We start from the raw sequence: 24,163 nt of genomic DNA on the forward strand, positions 1-24,163 counted from the left end.
GATTCATATACATGCATTAAGCTACAAATGTCCTTCAATATCCGAGGCGGTAAAGACGTCACTTTAGTTCTGATTTCTCCTCTGCCTGTGGGCTGGTTCGAGTCCACGAAAGGACGATATTATTATCGACTAAAACGTTCCCTTTCGATTAACATATATGAAAATATATTAATTCCGAGGTAGAGTGAAGTGGATATCAAAGGAACAATTGTAGTTAATGCATACATGCATCAATCATACATACAAACCACACACACAAAACTCACACACACACACACACACACACACACACACACACATATATATATATATATAGTATATATATATATATATATATATATATATATATATATATCTTACTGTAATCTAACAATGTAATATGAAGAGAGAGAAAAAAAAAGACTCAAACATTATATGCAGATGAAACCTCGTACGCTTTTACAAGTAACAAATAGAACGAGATTCAAAAGTCACGCAATAGACACCATAATAGGCGACGAATCTATCAAACTAACGAATCTGAAAACACGAAGATCTCACAGTCTACCAATTGCTACAGCAAAATCCGCTTCCTTGTCTCGGTCTCGTAAACACCCCGTATTTATAACAAGCTTTCAAACCAATCTCCTTCCAATCCAGACAAACAAGCCACTTATCCTAAATACCTCGCCTTTTTATTCTTTTATTTTTGACGTCTCGATAGGCCTATGGTATCGGGCAAATAACCCTGGTCTCTGTCGGTATTAGTGCCATTGGGAACGGGGATTTGTCGAGGGCAAACTTTCGACGGAAGTTCAAAGATTCGTTATCAACAAGTTTGGGCTCCTCCCGAGGAAGTGCTCTGTCTGTTTCTACTCTGCCTGTCTGTCTGTCTCTCTGTCTCTTTCTGACATTATTCCTTTCTTTCGTTCTATTTGTCAATATCTCTAACTCTGTGTGTGTGTGTGTGTCTTTTTCTCTCTTTAGTTATACCTGTCATCACTTCTGTCTTTAGGGTCTCTCTCTCTCTCTCTCTCTCTCTCTCTCTCTCTCTCTCTCTCTCTATCCAAGAGGCACATATAGCATGAACTGTTTGTAAGGAAAACAGAAGGAATTGAAAGCAAGACGAAAGAAACGGAGGAAAATGAATGAAAACAGGAGGGCAGATTAAAAAAGATAAAACAAGGAAATTAAAAGGAGCTGAGGCAGGAAAATGGAGAAACAATTCATGAAAATACATTGAAAAACATAATGAAAATACCAAACTAACTGGGGAAAAACTTCTGGATAATTTCGTGATAAACAACATGAGTTGAAAAAAAAGGAAATTCTAAAAATACGAGCAGACGGAAGTCGTATCGAAGTAAAAAAAAAAAATGACGTAAATAAGAAAGGAAAGAGTGAACATTTGGAGTGAAAGATTTACAATTTAAAGACAGCATAAAGGAAACGTGAAAGAAGCAAATGTCCAGGAAAAGGGACAGAAAATTTAAGGGAGAATTAAAGGAAGACAGAAGGTGCTTAGGCGTCGGCCTGAGAGGACGAGGAGTAATTGAATTAGAAAAAGGAAATTTGATTTCAAAATAGGGGAGAGAGAGAGAGAGAGAGAGAGAGAGAGGAGAGAGAGGAGAGAGAGAAAGAACGAAGGACAGGAAAAGGAAATATTTGTAGAAAAAAAGATAGATAGGCAGAACTGGATACAAGGGAGAATAGGCATGAAAAGGATAGATAAACAGAAGTGAATGTTTGATTTTAAAATAGTAGAAAGAGGGAGAACGAGGGATGGGAAAAAGAAACTTTTGTAGAGAAAAGATAGATAAGCAGAGATGAATAAAAGGGAAAATAGATAGGAAACAAAAGCTGTATGCATCGATAAATAAACAAAAGTGAATGTTTGACTTCAAAATAGGAGAGAGAGAAAGAACGAAGGGCAGGAAAAGGAAATACTTGTAGAAAAAGAAAGATAAGCAGAGCTAAGTAAAAGGGAGAATAGGTATGAAAAAATAGCTGAAATCAATAATAAATAAACAAAATGGAATAAAGACATGGATGAATATATATATATATATAAAGTTATAATAAATAAACTAATATATTATATAAAATATAATATATGTAATATATAAATATATATAGATATATATATACATATATATATATTATAATATATAATATAATTATAGATATATAATAAATATATATATCTATATATATATATATATATATATATATATATATATCATATATATATCTATCTATCTATATATATATATATATATATATATATATATATATATATATATATATATATATATACGTACATATATATGTGTGTGTGTGTAGGTAGATAACAATTGGAATCATTGCATTAAAGAACAGAGGTAAAAAGAAGGGCAGACATAGGTAAAAATATATAGAAAGATAAAAAGGAAGTAGTTCAAAATAGTGTAGATATGTAACAATGAAATAAGAAACTGAATTTGAAAGGGGATAAAAAATAAAGATGCTTCACCTACATTTCTGTCTAAATCTGAATAGCCATTTATTCCTCTGTCCGTGGACTTCTGTGCTATGAAGTCTTTCTTCCTCAATTTATCTAGGGTAATACATTTTATGTCATGTCTTTCATCTGCTTCTTCTTGATATTCCTTTAGCAAGGGGAGAAAGAAAGAAGGGGGATTATCTCTTTTCTCTTCTGTTTCTTCTAATCCCCTTACACCCACTTTCCTCTTCTTCTTTTCTCACTTGCTCAAGGAATATAAAGGAATAAGCAAATGAAAGAAATGGCACAAGAAAGGAGTTAGCCTCGATAAATTGGACGAAGTAGTTCTAAACAAAGAAGTATATGTTTCTCTCGTGCCTTCCTTATTATACTCTCCGCCTCTCTTGCTTCCTCGTTATTTATCGATCCGATTTTTAAACTCTCTCCTTTTCATCTTTCTATATATCCTTACCTATGCCTACCCTTCTTTTCACCTCTCTGCCCTTTAATGCAATGATATATATATATATATATATATATATATATATATATATATATATATATATATATATATATATATATATATATAGCAAGATTTCAGGAGGTTCCATGATACAATCTCAGTAACAGGCCATAATTTATTATAACAAACGTTTCGCACACAAAACACGGTGCATCATCAGTCCTTCATGAGATCGAATGTTGTTTGTAAATTCACATGCCCTGGATGTCCGGGCTCTTACATTGGATCGACTCGAAGGTTACTGCAAGTGAGATATTGCAGCCATATGGGTTCTAGCTTTTGTACAGGTCAAGGAATTAAGCAACCTGAATTTTCCAATATCAGAAATCATGCTGCAGTTTGTAAAACAGAGATCTTGAAGCAGCACTTCTCCATAATTGGCTATACGAAGGACCCAGATCACTTAACCTTCACTAAACAATAACACCTCGGCTTCAACTTTGTATCTGGCATAGTTTTCGTTTTGACTGGGACCTCAGTTTTTGTTATTCTCTCTTCTTAACTTACCTTAGATGGTTGGTGTTTTAGTAGTCTTTCTCTTGTTTATTTTACTGTCTTCTTAGAAAATAATAACGCTTTTTTACAGTTTTTTTAATGTCAATTTTAATCTTTGATGAATTCCTTTTATGTATTAATATAATGTAATTGTTTTTTATCTCTTCACAGACTGATGATGCACCATGTTTTGTGTGCGAAATTATGGCCTTTTACTGAGATTGTATATATATATATATATATATATATATATATATATATATATATATATATATCTAGTATATATATATAAATATATAATATTAATAGATATATTATATATATATATATATATATATATATAGTATATATATAATATATATATATATATATATATCATATATTATATATATAATATATACAATATAATATACATACTATATATATAATTAGTAATATATATATAAATATTATATATATATAATATAATATATATATATATATAATATAAAATATATATATAATATATATAATATATATATATATATATATAAATATATATATACATATATATATAGGAATATATATATTAGATCAATATAATTTATATATATATATAATATATATAAATATTATATATAGTATATATATATATATACTATATATTATATATAATATATATATATATAGATATATTAATATAAGATGATATGTATTAATATATATATAATACTTATATATTAAGAAAGATATATATATATATATAGATAATATATTATTATATACTATCGTATCTATTCATCATGTCCCTTTATTGCCCCTTTTGTTCATCTATCGAGGCATACATCGGTTTTTTCTGCCTATTCTCCCTTTTATTCAGCTCTCTTTATCTGCCTTTCTCTACGAATCTTTCCTTTTCCTGTCCTCTCTCTCTCTCTCTCTCTCTCTCTCTCTCTCTCTCTCCTATTTTGAAATCAAACATTCTCTTTTGATTATTTATCGAAGCATACAGCTATTTTCATTTTTCCTAGCTATTCAACCTTCAACCTCAATTATAGTACCTAACATCACCCTTCTTCCCACATTCTTCATAATCGCTAAACTCACACCTGTAACTCTGTGCATGCTCTACACCCAAATTTTAAAGAAAAATAAACTTTGCTCACAAACTTATTAAAACAGTCTCAAAACAGCGAGGTTCTATTGACGATGATTTTTTTCTTTTTTACGAATCGTATCATATCTCGATTGAAACTGTCATGATTGGAGCTTGATTTGACGTTATTATATAATTTAATTCTCATTTTTCGTGGCTTTATTATCTTTATACAGAATGTATTTTTAGTTTCAAGGATTAAATGTCGCATAACCATTGAGAAATTATCTGCAGTGTAGTAAAAAAAAACTGTATAATATTGAATGCCGTGAGGGGTTAGTGCCGTCAGTGCACCTCGCGTGGTGCACAGTAGACATTATTTAAGGTTCTTTGCAGCGTCTTTCTGCCCCTAGCCGCACCCCCTTTCCATTCCTTTTACTCTACCTCCGTTCATGTTCTCTTTCTTCCATCCTACTTTCCATCTTTTAACAATCATTTTAACATTATTTTCCACGCTGAATGTACTCCATAGGTCCCAGCGCTTGGCCTTGTAAAACATTGAAGAAGAAGAAGATCGTATCTCGTTTTGTTTACATCTCGAGAGGTCAGTTGCCATTAGGCGCCATTTGGAAAATTGCTCACTCGCTGCTTTTAGCCTTCGCGAAACTGGCTATTCGCGGCCACTAATGTTTGTCTTTCACCATAAGAAAAGAAAACGTTTAAATCCACTAGCGTCCTAGAAGAGCCTGGGGAACATGTTCAATACCCATGACTATCATTCTCGCATTACGCCCAAAGGGGGTTTGGGCGGGGTAAGGTTGGTGGGGGAGGCGAACCGAAACCCTCTTGTGCTAATTCTGCAACCGCCAGCGGAATGCCAAAGTCACGGAGCTGGCCTCATCAGTATTCGGAGCCTCCGAAGGGGGTCCGGGAGATTCGGAGCCTCCAAAGGGGTCCCCCGGCAGCTCCCGAGACGGAATACCTTTAGCATAATTAGATAAAGGATGCTTAGGAATTATTAATGAGGCGTCGAAAGTCCTCTATATTTATTCTCATTTGGCCCTAAGAGAAAAATCTTGTTTAGATGTGGCGAGAGAGAGAGAGAGAGAGAGAGAGAGAGAGAGAGAGAGAGAGAGAGAGAGAACCTGTCCAAGACAGCTGACTGCGCCGTTAAGATATTTGTCCGACACAAGTATTCCGAGCATATTATATCTACTGGTCTTTTCCCAGCAGTGGAATTATCGTCCGAATATGATCTGAGATTGTCTGAGTTTGAAATGATAATTCAGGGCTTATTCTTTCCCCCGAGAAAAAAAAAGTAAGAAGAGCACGTTGGAAGAATACGTATAGAGTACGAAGGTTCTAGGCCTATGGAAACTGAAGTGGAAGGAGTTGATACCGAACACGTATGATTCAGTGATGAGGGTCACTGAGTCTAGAGGGTTGTGTTTGCGGCAGCAAGCACTCATGAAGAATTATTTAAAGTAGCAAGTGATTTAATAATGAAATGATAAGTTTGCTGACAACATAAGATAAGATTATTGGAGTACACATGCAGAACAAAAGCGAATATCGCGTAACAGATCACAAAGACATGTGGTCCCAATTTAGGCCGAAGGGCAAGCTCTGTGACCTATGAGGTCATTCAGCGCTGAAAGGAAAATTGAGAGTAGGAGGTTTAAAAGGTGTAACAGGAGGAAAACCTCGTAGTTGTACTATGAAACACTATTAGAGGAGGGTGGAAGGTAAGATGGAAGAGAGAATATGAATGGAGGTGAAATAAAAAGGGTGGCTCGTTCCTCTCTGAGCCATTTTTGACTCCCAGATGTTAGTCCCTTTTACAAATGAGTTGAATGATGGAAGCGAATGAACCTCGGGCCTTGCTGATGCGAGCTGAGTGCTCCATCAAGGATTAGGGTAATTTTGAAAAAATTTAGGAATAAAATTTTCAGCAAAAAATGCCATTGTGATAAGACGTTCTGGAGGGGAATAAATTCAGAGAAAGCAAATCGCAGTATAGCATGAGTCGAAAGGGGACTGATTTAGAAATTTGTTGATCGTACAGCTCAGCAATGTTGGACTTGACCAGTTCCCGGATGGGTGATCACTGTATGAAATGAAGCTATGACTGCTGCATCTTCTTGCATTTTACTTTTGATGATAATACTAAATGATTCCCATAGAGGGGTATTCCGTCAGTAGGGCATTACTTAAGGTTCTTTGCGTGGTCCGTTCAGCCCCCTAGCTGCAACCCCTCTCAGTCCTCTTACTATACCTCCGTTCGCAGTCTCTTTCCTTTCATCTTACTTTCTACAAGAATTTCAGCTCCGAATGACCTCATAGACCCCAGTGCTTGGCCTTTAGTCTAAATTTGGTCTTCCAGGTCCAATGATAAATGAAAATGCAGCCGCAGTGCCCATAATATTGCTTGAAGAAATAAATCACTTGCAATAAGGCTGCCAAAGCCTAACTAGAGTACGGATTCATATGAAAGAGAGAATATGATTTGCATTCTTATGCACATAGTTAATATCAGTAATTAAAGTTGAATACACGCATTTAAACCAGCTCGCCTATACATTCAGGATACACACACACACACACACACACACACACACACACGTGCGAGCAAAATCTATACGAGGGCATTATAAAATGCGCAGCGCTTGTTCCGGCAGGTTAATGAAGTCTGCGGATTTTTTGTTAGCCCTTTCTTTTTTTGGGGGGTCTGCCCGAATCGGCGCGACCAGAAAATTCCCGCCCCCATTGCTGTGTGAAGAGAAGGGGCTCGGTCGCTCCTATTTACACATTCCAATAAATAAATGTAGTGGTAGCCATTCATTCCTTTATTCCTCACACCTTTGGTCTGTGGACGAGAGCCTCCTTGATATCGTGCAATGGGAACGTGGGAAGATCAAGCGAAGATGCAGTGCAATACTACTTTATTGCATCTATTTTTATTTATTTATCAATTTGGGAATTTATCTGTTTTCCCAATAAATAATCTCTTTCTGTATTTCCCTTTACTTTCTGGCACTTCTATCTAATGAACGCCATATTCTTTGGAATTATAATAATAATGATAATATTTGTTGGGAAAACTCTCTGTCACGAGAGTATATATAATGTTCTAAGGGGTCCACACTAATAAAAAAAATGTTAATAGTTCGTGTATAATTTTATTTATACACGAACTATTAAAAATTTTTTATCATTGTGGACCCCTTAGAACAATATGATAATAATAATAATAATAATAATAATAATAATAATAATAATAATAATAATAATAATAATAATAATAATAATAATAATAATAACAGACTATACATAACACGAAAGGAAGGAGGGAGAGGACTACTAAGCATAGAGGACTGCGTCAACATCAAGAACAGAGCAACTCTAGGTCTGAGTCGCTATAAATACCGTTCCGCAAACTTCTTGCTACACTACAGTCTCTCAACCGACTCGTCCGAAGATGACCTGCGAGAAGGTCGAAACGTCACGTAATACCAGCTATACCAGCACCAATACCAGCCCTTAAACCAAAGACGAACCCGGCCCGAACTGAACTACGCCTACGGAATAATACCAGCACTGACGACGACCCCTGCTTGACCTGGACCTGATATCCTGTTCTAATAAAAGATTCCTTCAGCATTTACAATTTTTGAAAATTCCCAGTATGAATATTGGCCAGTTACTCAGAAGCATCGCTGAGCCTGAGAAGCGAATTGTAAAGAAAATAGAAAAAAACAATATATAAAATCAACTATCTTAATTCTGCCATAATTTTTAACAGCATTTGCCTAAAAGAGGGTCTTCTACCAAAATAATAATAATACGTAATACGTATGTAGGCAGTTCAAACCTTTGGTATTCTTGTTCTTATTCCCATGAATAAGCGGAGTAACAACTCTATTCCCATGAAGGAATGCAGTTCAGGATTTCCCTAGCTCTAATTAGATACAGTTTGATATTTCACATTCCTTCTAAGAAAAGGTAATATTGAAAAACTCCTTCAGAATTCCCCCAAAGACATAACCGTCGTAACAGACACTGACTTCGGATTCTCCTAATATGAAAAGGGGGTGTTGAGAATTTCCATCCTTGCGAGTATAGACGAGATCAAAGAATTCACATTCCTGAATATCTGTTGTTGTACACGGAATCTCGTTCTTGTGAAAGATGTTGGAGAGTGCTATTCCTAAGAATAAGTGAGACCTCTCTCTCTCTCTCTCTCTCTCTCTTTATATATAAACATGTATATATATGTATATATTATATATATATATATATATATATATATATATTTATATAATCTATATATATATATATATATATATGTATAACTGAATCACGAAAATTGGAACGTGATGACTATATAAATAAAGGCAAAAGTCACGAAGGAAAGTGAAGCAATGGAGTATTCAAGGCCTTTCGATTCTCGTCCTTGCAGTGGTACTCCATTATTTCGCTTCCTTTCGTGGCTTTTGCCTTATATATATATATATATAGATATATGATAGATAATATATATATATATAAAAATAAATATATATATATATATGTATATATATTATATGTATATAGTTATATATATATATATATATATATATATATATATATGATATATATATATATATATAGATATATATATATATAATATAATATATTATATATATATATATATATATATATATATATATATATATATATATAATCATCACATCACCGTGATTCATATAAATTATTCGAGCTACAAATGTCCTTTAATAACTAATTCGCTCTACATCGGAATTGTTACATTTTCATATCTGTAAATCCAAGGGGAATTTTTGAATTCATAATAATTCTAACCCACGAGAGGACGAAATTATTATCAACTAAAAAAATCCTCTTCGGTTTACATATATGAAAATATATGAATTCCGAGGTAGAGCGAATTAGATATTAAAGGACATTTGTAGTTCGAATTATATATATATACCTATGTTGGAATTTATTTTCATCTTTTAAACATAGACAGAAAACGAAAGCGATCCAAAGAAACAGACAGCCGAAGAAAGAGAGAGAGAGAGAGAGAGAGAGAGCATACGGTATTATTTCATTCGGACTGAGACACGCCAATTACGCCATAACAAAGAAAACAAGATAATCACACTGAATTACATAGCATTCAATGCATCTCGCTAATTACCTCGCAGACCTACATTTTGACAACCTCATGCTATTCAGTAATTACTCCGGGTCGAACTTACCGAAGTTTCTCGTAATTAACAGTCGTAATTACCTCTGAATTCTGAATTGGTGCATTCCACTTACGCAACTTCTTGGAGGCTCAAGCATTCGTCAATCAATTAATATGCATCAGTATGAGAAATGTCACTTTGTTTGGTGATACTTGTCGTGTTTAGTTTTATGTAGACTTTATTATGCTTGCTTTTATTGACTGAGTCTCTCTCTCTCTCTCTCTCTCTCTCTCTCTCTCTCTCTCTCTCTCTCTCTCTATCTCTCTCTCTTAGAACTGTAATTTTATTCCATGTTATTTGTCGAGTTAATTTTTCGTTGAATCTTATTCTGCTTAATTGTATTGCATAAAATCTCTCTCTCTCTCTCTCTCTCTCTCTCTCTCTCTCTCTCTCTCTCTCCTCTTTTATCATTTATCACATACTCACCCAACGAGTTTATAGTTTCATGTAAACCTTATTACGCTACTCCTGATGAGTGGACCTCTCTCTCTCTCTCTCTCTCTCTCTCTCTCTCTCTCTCTCTCTCTCTCTCTCTCTTTCTTCATAATTTCTTACTCTATTACACCCCGAGCTATGTGTTTTACGTGAACCTTATTATGATTACTTCTATTGATTGAATCTCTCTCTCTCGCTCTCTCTCTCTCTCTCTCTCTCTCTGTCCTTTGATCACTCATCACGTACTTACCAACCCACACACACCCACGCGTACACACACACATAGTCAGATAACAGTACAAACATCGATTCACGCCTCAAACCTAAAATTATTGAGGTAGGATGATCGTATATCGAGAGATGAAACGTCAAGTTATTACGGTAACCTGAGATGTTTATTCCCCGTTTTGGACAACATCAAAAAATACCGCTCGAATTTCGATTCGATTCGTCCAGTTTGACATCAAGCCTCGCGAAGATTCTGTCGTGAATGTGAGCGCTTTTAAAGTCGAGAGAGAAGCTTAGTGATAGATACATAAGAAAGGTTGTTATCATTAGGAAAAATAAAGACACAAATAAAGATATACGTGGAACGCCATTTATAGTCGTCAGACAGTCGTATTACAGATTATTTTAAATTCCCTCATAAATGGGGAGGCTTATTTTGACCTTACGTAAGAAATACTTAGTGATGATGATTATCACGATTAAAAAAGGTTATAAAAAAGGAATTACACGAAACAGCATTGGTAGTTATTAGATAGTTGTATTACATCTAGCACCACAGCCTGATAAAAATTGGTAAAAAAAAAATTAAAAAACACCAGTAGGAGGCTAGCGCTACCAGTGCACCTCACACAGTCCACTGTAAGCATTTAAAGGTTCTTTGCAGCAACCCTCTCCTATAAGAGATTCACATCAACCGTGCATTTGATGTCTAGGCCAGTCCCTTACGACGCTCCTGAGTGGCTGTTGATAAACCAATCACAGGGCTGGATACTCTCATCAGTCTCTATCGATAGTTCACATGGGTAGGTTGTATGTTCCACCTCTCCTGAGGGCTACGTCTTTCAGGAAAGGTGGAACATACATCCTGTCTATGTGAACTCTCGAGAGAGACTGAGAGTTTCCAGCACTGTGAGTGGCTTATCAACAGCCAATCAGGAGCGTCGTGAGGGACTGGCCTAGACATCAAATGCACGGTTGATGTGAATTTACTATAGCAATTGTTTTATCGTAAAGAAATTCACAATCTCGTCATATACTCTACTATTCTTGGGGATTTTTATGACACAAATTGTTTTATCATTATTTTGAGCGCTGAACGATTCAATAGGTCTAGCGTTTAGCCTAAATTTTATATTCCAGTACCAATACCAATCAATAGCAATGCCGGGGAGATCACACACACACACACACACAACAGCGTGTTAGAAAAATGGAGCGAATCATCCTCAGTAAAACTCTTTAAATGCCTAACAACTGACGTATCATGCTTGTAGAAGCTTACCGATATCTTGAAGCTCATTGGTCATGATGCGGTGGGAGAGCCTTGCCGGCACCCTGGAGGGGAACCGGGGAGGTAGGCGCTGGGGGAGGTGGTTGTCAGGCTCGGTGGCGCGGAGAAATTCCGATAACGTTTCTGCGGAAGATACAGGCAGGCAAACAAACGTTTAGTTTGGGGGGTTTCAACATAAAGCATTTAATGTTAATTTTTTTTTTTTCAAATTAACATTATTCTATGGTTGTAATTATTCATTCTTTTCAAATCAACATTATTCCATTCTTTGTTTGACGTGTTTTCAGTCATTTTTAAACAAGCAAACGTTTAGTTTGGGGGGTTTCAACATAAAGCATTTAATGTTAAATTTTTTTTTTCAAATTAACATTATTCTATGGTTGTAATTATTCATTCTTTTCAAATCAACATTATTCCATTCTTTGTTTGACGTGTTTTCAGTCCTTTTTAAACAAGCAAACGTTTAGTTTGGGGGGTTTCAACATAAAGCTTTTAAATTTCAAATCTTAATTGTTTTCAAATTAACATTATTCAAAGGTTTTAATTTTTAATTCTTTTCAAATCAACATTATTCCATTCAGTGTTTGACGAGTTTTCAGTCATTTTTAAACAAACAAACGTTAAGTTTGGTGTTTCAACATAAAGCTTTTAATTTAATTCTTAATAGTTTTCAAATTAACATTATTCTATTGTTTTAATATTTTTTATCTTTTCAAATCAACATTATTCCATTCTTTGTTTGAAGTGTTTTTAGTCCTTCCTAAACAAATGTATACGTAGTGTTTTCAGAAATGTATCTATCTTTGTTTGGTCCTCATACAGATTTGTCTTTGCGTCTTTGTTTAACCAAATAATCACTATTTGGTCAATTAAGAATTTATCCTTTTTATTTTCACATAAAGAGGGGGGCGTTCAGTTTTATTGTATGTCTACACCGAACGTTTGTTTCAAAGACCTAATAATTAAGAAAAAACATACATTTAGTTTGTTTCTGAAAGGAGAAAAAAAAAGTTTTTTTTTTCTTTTTTGCTTCTTGGGACAAAAGACCACGTTCAGTTTGGTTTTTATGTAAAAAAAAATAGTCTTTAATTCAATGATAATTAAACAATTTTTTTCATAATATTTTCTTGAAAACGTTCAAGTTTCTTTCTCGAACGTTTTATCGGTCTGTTCAGTAAAGCAAGCAAATATTCAGGTTATTGTTTTTTTTATATAAACATATTTCTGTACTTGAATAAATAATCACTATGCTCTGTTTTTTTCCATCTGTCCATCCGCCTGTAGTGTTTTCGCATGGTAACACTGCGTCTCGGGCTTTCCCGGGCTTTAAATAGTTACGCTACATGTGAGTTTTAGGTAAATAAAAGGATATCTGGGTGTACATTTGCAACTGAAAAGTGTTTTAATAATTTACTGAATGCGAATTACATCGTTAATATTCGAAATAGGATATTATTCAAACCCCGGGACGCAGTGTTACCATGCGCAAACACCACAGGCGGATGGACAGATGGAAAAAAACAGAATATAGTTTATGTCTTTGCGCATGGCAACGAATATTCATTTGCCTTTTTGCAGAAACATATCTCGTGTTGTTTTACTTGAATAAATAATCATTTGGTTATGTCTTTGCACATGAAAACAAATATTCATTTGTCTTTTTGCAGAAAGTTGTCTCGTTTTGTTTGTCGAAGGACCAGCATTTTCTTAGAGTATCAAAGCTGAGATTGGTTTGGAAACCAAATCTCTCCAATCTTTTTCAAACAAGCAATCACCGCTTCATTTGGAACTTTATACGATAATGTTTTTGGTTTTGTACTTAAAACAAATATTTGCTTAAAGCTTCAGGTGTAGGATTTACAGTAAAGTTTTTTCAACACATACGCAGGCTGAAAAGGAAGAAAAACAACAACAGTCTTAATATATAAAAGAATTCATATCATAATTTTTGGTGTTGATTTTTGTGTCTTACAGCTGAACAGCTGTGTAAATCTGTTACAAGTTCATAAATATATATATACGTATATACACATATAAATATAACTGTATGATAATATATATATATATATATATATATATATATATATATATATATATATATATATATATATATATATATATATATATATATATATATGTGTGTGTGTGTGTGTGTGTGTGTGTGTATATACTGTGTATATATATATATTCATATATATATGTATATATATAGATGTGTATTTGCTTATATATATATATATATATATATATATATATATATATATATATATATATATATATATATATATGATGTACTAAACGGAAAAAAATAACGGGTTACAAAGAGCAGTTGACCTTAACCAAAAACTTAGATTCCTGTACCATGTCGTTGAAAAATTCTCCAATAATAATAATAATAATAATAATAATAATAATAATAATAATAATAATAATAATAATAATAATAATAATAATAATAATAATAATAATGCATAGAGGACTGCGTCAACATCGAGAACAGAGCACTGGGACAATATCTGAAAACCAGTGAAGACGAGTGGCTCAAGAGTGCATGGGAAGAAGGACTGATAAAAGTAGACGAAGACCCAGAAATATATAGAGACAGGAGAAAGACAAACAGAACAGAGGAATGCACAACAAACCAATGCACGGACAATAAATGAGACAGACTAAAGAACTAGCCAGCGATGACACATGGCAATGTATACTGAGGGGAGAGCTCAAGAAGGAAACTGAAGGAATGATAACAGCGGCACAAGATCAGGCCCTAAGAACAAGATATGTCCAAAGAACGATAGACGGAAATAACATCTCTCCCATATGTAAGAAGTGCAATACGAAAAATGAAACCATAAACCACATAGCAAGCGAATGTCCGGCACTTGCACAGAACCAGTAAAAAAAGAGGCATAATTCAGTAGCAAAAGCCCTCCACTGGAGCTTGTGCAAGAAACACCAGCTACCTTGCAGTAATAAGTGGTACGAACACCAACCTGAAGGAGTCATAGAAAACGATCAGGCAAAGATCCTCTGGGACTATGGTATCAGAACAGATAGGGTGATACGTGCAGATAGACCAGACGTGACGTTGATTGACAAAATCAAGAAAAAAGTATCACTCATTGATGTCGTAATACCATGGGATACCAGAGTTGAAGAGAAAGAGAGGGACAAAATGGATAAGTATCAAGACCTGAAAATAGAAATAAGAAGGATATGGGATATGCCAGTGGAAATTGTACCCATAATCATAGGAACACTAGGCACAATCCCAAGATCCTTGAAAAGGAATGTGGAAAAACTAGAGGCTGAAGTAGCTCCAGTACTCATGCAGAAGAGTGCGATCCTAGAAACGGCGCACATACTAAGAAAAGTGATAGACTCCTAAGGAGGCAGGATGCAACCCGGAACCCACACTATAAATACCACCCAGTCGAATTGCAGGACAGTGGTAGACAAAAAAAAAAAAATAATAATAATAATAGTACTTGTTATTATTATTATTATTATTTTATTATTATTATTATTATTATTATTATTATTATTATTATTATTATTATTATTCTGCAACATATAAACCACAACAAATAGTTTGCAAAATAACACGGAATTTGCATACCTCCAAAAAACATATACTGCAAGATCCTTCCGCTCTGTCAAGAGAGCAAACTTGGCTCTAATCCTCCCACAGCATCTGATATCTTCGCTAAGCATCTCAGAGCATCTCTCAAAGCACCAGAAAGCATCTCCCCTGATAGAAATTCCTTTATATTCTGAGTGGCACGGACGAGGAAAAACTAAAAAAAAAAAAAAAAAAAAAATGTCGCCATGATGAAGGTTTATAAAGGTCACCACCCGGGATTTTACCGCAGTCTTCTCTTCTCTCTCTCTCTCTCTCTCTCTCTCTCTCTCTCTCTCTCTCTCACACACACACACACACACAGAAGCATACATTTCTCTCACTTGCAAGCATACCGGTCTCTCTCTCTCTCTCTCTCTCTCTTCTTGCACACACAAACATCTCTCTCTTTCTCTCTCACACACACACAATCATACCTCTCTCTCTGCCTCTCTTTCGCTCTCTCTCACGATCATACCTTGCGCTCACTTGCAAGCATAGCTCGCTCTCTCTTGCGCACATACAAACTTATCTCTCTCTCTCTCTCTCACAGAACTCACACATACACACACCAAAGTAGACCTGAATTTGATTTACAGACATGATGAGGACAGAACAGTATGGGGACTTTTCCTTATAATCCAATAAGACTGAGGACTTGATCAGTGAAGTATGTAGGTATCCGAGGCTATTCGACTGTCGCGGGTCGCCCGAGAGAGAGAGAGAGAGAGAGAGAGAGAGAGAGAGAGACCATTGGAAGAGGAAGGCCTCGACGAGGTAACCTTGACGACGGAGTATGGAAATCACGAGGTCATTGCCTCTGGAATCTTCATGGTCAACAGTACGTCCGATTTCTTATTAAGCGATAGCGAAGCCTTCAAATAATAGTCACGCAGGCAAGAAAAGATGCACAAGAAAATAGAGGGAAAATGTCAGTCCTGTGGGTATCAATTAGAAAATAATAGTCACGGAGGCTTCATAACTGAAGAGAGAGAGAGAGCATAATAGTCACGTCAGGCATTCGAATACATCGTCACAATTAGAGGAGATCATTCACGTAGGCGATGATGCCGACGCTGAACGCTGTCAACGATATACTTGTTATAATAAAAGAGAGAGAGAGATAAAAAAAAAAAAAAATTAAACTCCAGTGACGCAAGTTGATATAAAGTGTTTTTCCCTCGAGCTACGGCTTAATATCGATCCCGGCTGCTCGGTAAATAATATGACAAACTTCAAAAGAGGCGAATTAGCTGCTCCTGCAATGGCCGCTTAGACGCTCCTGGGTTACGCTTATCGGCCATCGGCAAAGGACGCCTCCTCCGTCGACGATATAAACTCTCTCTCTCTCTCTCTCTTTCCCCTCAGGAGAAAATTAGAAAAATTCTCGATCCTTCTAAAGGGAAAACCACCATGTAAAGTAGACAGTAACCTATTTTTACGTTAAACAAAAGCCAGACAAGAAATAATGGATGGAAACCAGAACTGAAGAGATACAACACATCCATTTGTGGGAACTTCTCTAAATACAAGATATGTGACACATGGAATAAACTGCCACCAGAGGTTGTAAACAGCAACAATGTGGGAGAGTTGAAAAGCTAGACAAAATCATTAGGAGGACACTGTGAATGCACAGTAAAACCTGCTCTTAGAGATTAAGTGAGCGCACAATGTCTCCTCGGATGGACTAACAAGTCTTTAAGACATCCTAATCCTTGCAACTCCTTGTAACTCATACACTTACTCTTGGTCACATTTACTCTCAAATCTTTTACTCGCATCTCAATCTTCTCAACATCCCCGATAAGAAGTATTTTTCCCTGTCTTCTCGTTTCACTCTGTCCATTAGAAGGTACTTGGCAGGTATGGAGATATAACAGCGACAGTTTTATACCAATCCTGTCCCTCACTTGTCTACTATATTCCAACAAACCCTTCATATCCTTCGCATAAAATTTTAATCGCCCTTAATAACTTATTCTTCATACAAACACAATGTTTTACACACACAGATATATATATATATATACATATATATATATATATATATATATATATATATATATATATATATATATATATATATATATAAATATATATATACATACATATATTTACACACACATATATATATATACGTATATATATATATATATAATATATATATATATATATATATATATATATATGTATTATAATCGAGACAGTAACATATATATATATATAATATATATATATATATATATATATGATATATATATAGTATCATAATCGAGACAGTAACTATAAATGTACTTTAATCTAGAACTACTCATTTGGTCGGGTAACATCTATATTTTTTCTTCATAAAAACAAAGACTTATTTCTACATTAAAATCCCTTCGTCTTCTTCCAATGAACTTGAGTCACATTATATCTTTTTTTCAACTCCATCAATACCCACTTCCTCCCCTTCTTCTTCTTCTTCTTCTTCCTCTTCTACAGATCGAAGAAATCGGGGTCCTTGAAGCAGGCTAGAACTGCATCCGAAGTTCCCTCAGCGACCAACTCGTTTTGAGAAGCGGGTAGAAGTTCCTACTTAATCGGCTTTGCTTACTTCCTTCCTTCCTTCCTAACTTCCTTGTGGTCTTATTTACTTTCTTCCTGTCTGTCTCTTCTTTCTTTTTTCTTTCTAATCATATGTTTCTGGTGAAGATGTCAACACGTTCACGAGTGATCGAAACGTACTGCGAATTGTGTAAGTTCTTACCAGTATGTTCATGCAGTGACGGGGCATAACTTGGGAGGATGGGGAGGAGGAGGAGAGCGTAGGACATGCAACCTCATCCCGAAGTAAATGCGAGAGCCACACTGGTTAAATCTATCTATCTAATAATATATATATATATATATATATAAATATTTATATATTACAAAGTTTATAAGTTCATTTTCTTTGTCAATACATTAGAGATATTTGCCATTTACATTAGGTTCAGTGTATCTAGTGTTTATCTGTGTGTGTGTGTGTGTGTGCGTGTCTTTCACAGCTCTACAGGTACCATCACACCCGATATTTCTCTCAACACCATTTCACTTTTCACTCCCAACTCTAAAACGAGGTTAAACGTGAAAGACAGTTACCGTAGCTTTCTCTACCTCCGACCCCATCCCCACCTCTCTCTTTCTCTCTCTCTCTCTCTCTCTCTCTTCGCCTTCATCGTTGCAACTTGAAGAGCAAATGCGATCATCAAAAAGACACGGAAAGTTAAAGAGCTAGACAGAGAGAGAGAGAGAGAGAGAGAGAGAGAGAGAGAGAGAGAGAGAGACATCATTGGACGTTTCCTGAATTGCTGAAGGAGGAGGAGGACTCTTAAGTTAATTATAGCAATGCGATTCTATAAATAGATTCCCGGAGTTGCTTCGTTTGGCTCCGCGGAGCCTCCTCCCGCGGGGGGGGGAGTCCTCGATTTTTCGTCTTTCTTCTTCTTCTTCTTCTTCCTTTTCCCCTTCTTCTTCCTTTTCTCCTTCTTTTTCTTCTTCTTTATTTCCCCTTCTTCTTCCTTTTCCCCCTATTCGTCTTCTTCTTATTCTTTTTCCCCTTCTTCATTTTCTTCTCCTTTATTTCCCCTTCTTCCTTTCTTCGTCTTCTTCTTCTTCTTATTCCTTTTCCCCTTCCTCTTCAACTTCTTCTTCTTCTTCATCCTTCCTCATCTTCTTCTTCCTTTTCCCCTTCTTCTTCTTCTTATTCCTTTCCCCCTTCTTCTTCTTCTTCTTCTTCTTCTTCTTCTTCTTCTTTTCCCCTCGTTCCTCTTCTTCTTATTCTTTTTCCCCTTCTTCTTCTTCTTATTCTTTTTCCCGTTCTTCTTCTTCTTCTTCCTTTTCCCCTTCTTATTCCTTTTCCCTTCCTTCTTCTTCTTCTTATTCCTTTTCCCCTCATCCTCCTTCTTCTTTTTCCCCTTCTTCTTCTTCTTCTTCTTTTTCCCCTTCTTCTTCTTCTTCTTCTTCCTTTTCCCTTTCTTCTTCTTGTCCTTCCTTTTCCCCGTCTTCTTCTTCTGTCCTGTTGAAGATTAAAAGACTGTGTAGATATATTTCCTTCAAAAACAACGGCCGATGGGACAGGGAATTTATTGGCCCTTTTCTAGCTCTAGCCCGGCCACGAAGATAACAAGAAATTTCTGTCTTGTCACAAACATTTTTCTCGTTTTCCTGACTCCTCGTGCCTCACTGTGACCCACGGTCACTTAATCTGAACTGTCAATTCCCTTATCCTGACGTCCATTGCTGGTCACCCGTCCAAGCAGCGGCTGGATCCAATGCTGTTATCTTCAGCATTGGTTAGAAGGCCAGGTGACGAAATTAGGGAGTTTCCATCTTATTTCTTTGTCGTTCTTTTGGCGAGTTCAGTGGAAACTGATTCCGAAAATAACATGTGTGTGTTTGTGCTTGCGTGTGTTTGTGTGTGTATGTATATTTATATATAAGAGTACATATATTTATATGTATATATGATATTCAAAAGAGAATATGTCTACATCTATAGTATATATTATACATATATCTATATATATGTATATAACATACCCATATATATATATATATGTATAGATATATATATCATATATATATATATATATATATATATATTATATTCTAAAGAGAATATGCTGCCCTGGTTAAAATCCTAATAATTAAAGTTGAGCTATGACATGTGTCTGAAGAGGTCGCAAGAATGATTTCTGTGGTGCGTTCAAACCCTTCAAAAGAATAAGCAATAATAAAACGAAAATATAACTGTAAGGAATAGCATAAGAATAAGTAAATGACAGATACACTTCTAAAAAACGAATAAAAAAAACAAGATAAATGAAGCCAAATAGTAATACGAAAATACAACATTCATTTTTCACCAAGTATCTTTTTTTTTTTTCCTGAGCGAAGGATCCTCCCTCAAGCCTCCTCGGTAACTGACGTAGGCTTTCGAACACTCAGCTGCCCGCCCGGCCCCCGTGGAAAAAGAGGCTCCCGCCCCTTTGTCATATCCTCTTTCTTCGTTCTTCTGCCTTTGATACGCGAGAATTCAGGTCTCCGGGGCGGGGGAGGGAGAGGGAAGGGAGGGGCGGGATGTGGGAAGGAAGGAAGGAAGGAAGGTCGCTTACATCATTGAGTCTAAAAGGCTTGTTGGCGGATTCTGAATGCGATTTTAAGTTGCAGTTTTCGAGGGCTCTTTTGATTTTGTTTTTGTTTTTGTTTTACCTTTATTACTCCTTCTTCCTCTTTTCTATTTGCTGAAGTGATTACGATTTGGTTGCATGTATTGGCTGATTTGGGTCGAATTAGTATTTTCTATTTTTAACTAAGTAATCTATTTTTTGTGGTCTGCTGAGACTTAAGAACACACACACACACACACACACACACACACACACATATATATATATATATATATATATATATATATATATATATATATATATATATATATATATGTGTGTGTGTGTGTGTGTGTGTGTGTGTGTGTGTGTGTGTGTGGAAAGTAGCCAAGCACATAAGAGGAAATTGAACCTCACAGAGGGAAAAGCAAGACTGGTACAATTAATTGTTTATTAAATAAATAATAAAAAAAAACGTTGGCTAGCATCGTTTGGGAAGATCTGAACGCAACGTACGATCTCCGTAGGCCGGGTTGTTATTGCTGTCAGTGGACCACACACGGAACACCTTAGGCACTACTCGAGGTTCTTTGCAGCTCACTTTCGGTCCCTGGCTGCAACACCTTTCATTCATTTTACTGTACCTCCATTCTTATTTTCTCTTCCATCTCACGTTCCAAAGTCTCTTAACAATTGTTCATAGTGCAAATGAGAGTATTTCGTCCTGTTACGCCTTTAGAACCTTTTTGCTCTCAATTTTCCTTTCAGCGCTACATAACCTCATAGGTACCAGCACTTGGCCTAAATTTTACATTCCAATCCATTCCAAAAGACGGTCGGTGTCTGACATTTAATAATGATAAAAACCCTCATAAGTAAGAAATCTAATGAAGGCTTTCGAGCTTATGGTTAGCAAATTCATGTTTTCGGGGTGCAGCTGATGAACCCACGACCTAACCCTCGAACGTATTTCGTAGTGGTCACCCGTCCGAGTTCTGACCATAACCAAGGTGAAATTTTAGACCTCATACTTTTATCGATTATCATTACTTTTATTGATCCAATTACAACACTTTTGTACTTTATAGTCTTATGGGTATTACTCATTATCTTCATTAAGATGATCAACTATAACGTTCACTGCATTCATTATAATCATCATCTCTTTCCATCATTATCATGATCATTATCCCCCCTCCCCCCTAATCATCACCCGCCATCTTCTGCAGTCACCCACCAGTCAGTCAGTCAGTCAGTCACTCGGAACTCACCCGTAAGACCCGAGCTTTGACCATCGGCAATTTGTATTACCCGATGTTAATAATAATAAAAAATCGAAAAATAAAAATAAAAAAAAAAACTTGAAAAAACTACTCGAACCGATTCCTAATTGCACTTTAATTACCGTTATTAAGTACATTTTTCCCTCCGCAACTCATCGGCTAGTTATGTCTTTTATTCATTAATTATTTTTTTCACCCTTCTCATTTTTTGTAGGTTGTCTGCAATTCTCTTCCCATTAACCTGTTGTGTAATTAGTAGGGAAAGCAAAGGGATTTTTCCATTCCTTCATCTTTTTTTTGTTTGGTTTGTCGTCTATTTTCGTTCAGTTTCGTCTGTTCCGACTCTGATTTTCCTTTTGTTTTATATTTTTCTTGGACTTTATTGGTATTCTGTGTTGATTTGGTTCTTAGTCGTCTTAAGTAATTGGTATTCAGCTTACTTAACATAAGGTTTAATATGTAATAACTGATGATTTCTTCCCTATAATTTACCACAAATACCTATTTTTTGTGATAGTAATAATAATAATAATAATAATAATAATAATAATAATAATAATAATAATAATAATAATAATAATAATAATAATAAATTTTCTCTGGTTTCTACGCCAATCTTACATAGCATTTGGTCATTTTCGTACAACGCTCAGCAGCGAAAATGGTATAATGTTCATCTACCGTCATTCAATAGAGTGAGAAACATTACTTTTGCCTTCGAAACAAGAGGCGTATCAGCCTTTTAAGAGCCATTGCCATTTGCTTTCCACTGAGGAGTCCATAACTCTATCCTCTATAAATTGACAGATATGACGTAAGTAATCTTGTCAGTCCGTAGTCGTCAACAGTTCAGGCGTAAATAAACAGTAACGGTTGTCTTTTTTAAAAAATCTTGAGCCATCCCGATTAGACTAAGGGACCCCGTACACGGAACGATTGCCTGTATCGTTCGCAAAAACATTGTGTCTGTGCTTTTCTGAATGCAAAAGTGGGCGAATTTTTTCGGTGTGGACGATGTCAGAGAGGGATGCAGTGTTATTCGGACCTTGGCTGATTCGGACCGTGGCTGATTCGGACCTTAATCTTGGCTGATTCGGACCATTTGCTAGGCTGATTCGGACCCATACTAATAATTTTATATTATAGCAATGGGTATTTCTATATAAGCATTCCGTATCGTTCGTCGCCGCGAATACGAAAGCCACCAGGAATTGGGGCGTCAAATGTATTTCGCCGTGTTCAGTACGAGCCCCTGGGGGTTAATTACAGTCATCCGAATAAATTACTTAAAATTCTTGTTCAGGAGGTAAAACTGAGTAGAAAAATCGGCCAATCATATGAAGGTCCGAATAAGCCTGGATAAAGGTCCGAATGAGCCAGTACATGGTCGGAATCAGCCTGGTCCGAATCAGCCAAGGTCCGAATAAGCCTGTTCCCTCAGAGAGAATCTGTCACGACCCGGTTGCTGTCTTGCGACTTATGTCTGTCATACACAGGTCGTTCAATGTATGTTTTTGTCTGTCGATATAACGCTACGCGCACGTCTCTTCTAGAGATGATACCGTATCTGCCCCAGACAAAATCTTTGTTCAGACGGAAATCTGTGCTGAGATCGTTCATACTTTCTGAACAGTGTGTGTATGTGTCGATAACGACAATCGTTCAGTGTATGGGGCCCTTAACTCTATATCCTTGGCTAAAACACCTTAATTTGTGTCCCTTATATCTCAAAGATGCACTGGCTAACACGGAGGAAAGGAAAAGAACAATGATTAACAATGAAGGAAGCTATAGGCCATTCTGCGCCTCTGATATGAAATGGTTATATGAGCCAGGAAAAGAGCAGATCGGAAATGAATACCGAAGCATGGCAGCTGAAAAATGGAAGCAATCACTGCGGTTACATTATTACGTGTAACAAAATCTCTGTGGCAACTTCATTCACTGTTCACCAAAAAGTCTAAGTTTGAATAACTTACTGCCCAGTTAAATAAAATACTTTGATAATTCTGCTTTTGTTGAAAAAGAAGAAGAGTGCACGGAGGATCTGGAAGAATGAGACTATGAAGAAGAAGAAGAAGAAAAAGAAAAGTAAACAACACGGCGCGGCGGCGGCGTGAACATGGAGCGGTACTTGTGAGTTGACATTGTGGTGGTGTTTTGTTGATATCAGACAGAACATCGCTGACTTTGACGGTAATTCAAGTCACCAACGGACGATTTCTCGTCCTCCAGCAGTTCCCGTCTACACTCTGTGCAAAATAACTGCTGGACAGCTACATTCTTTGGGAAATCTCAATTCAAGCTATTGACAGTTGAAGGCGTCTTGCCCCGTGAGTATAGGCTATACATTAACGTGTTTAATG

At 35.8% G+C, this 24,163-nt stretch overlaps 1 protein-coding gene across 1 annotated transcript in view; it reads right to left on the reverse strand.

The window, feature by feature from the left end:
• LOC135202997 (uncharacterized) overlaps positions 1-24,163 on the reverse strand; it is a 160,260-nt gene that overhangs the window by 19,142 nt on the left and 116,955 nt on the right. The window contains exon 4 of the mRNA XM_064232543.1: positions 11,752-11,883. Within this exon, the coding sequence (XP_064088613.1) occupies positions 11,752-11,883 (132 nt within the window). The remainder of the gene's footprint in view (positions 1-11,751; positions 11,884-24,163) is intronic.

The sequence above is a fragment of the Macrobrachium nipponense genome, chromosome 33 (genome assembly GCF_015104395.2).
Source record: "Macrobrachium nipponense isolate FS-2020 chromosome 33, ASM1510439v2, whole genome shotgun sequence".
Classification (NCBI taxonomy): Eukaryota; Metazoa; Arthropoda; class Malacostraca; order Decapoda; family Palaemonidae; genus Macrobrachium; species Macrobrachium nipponense.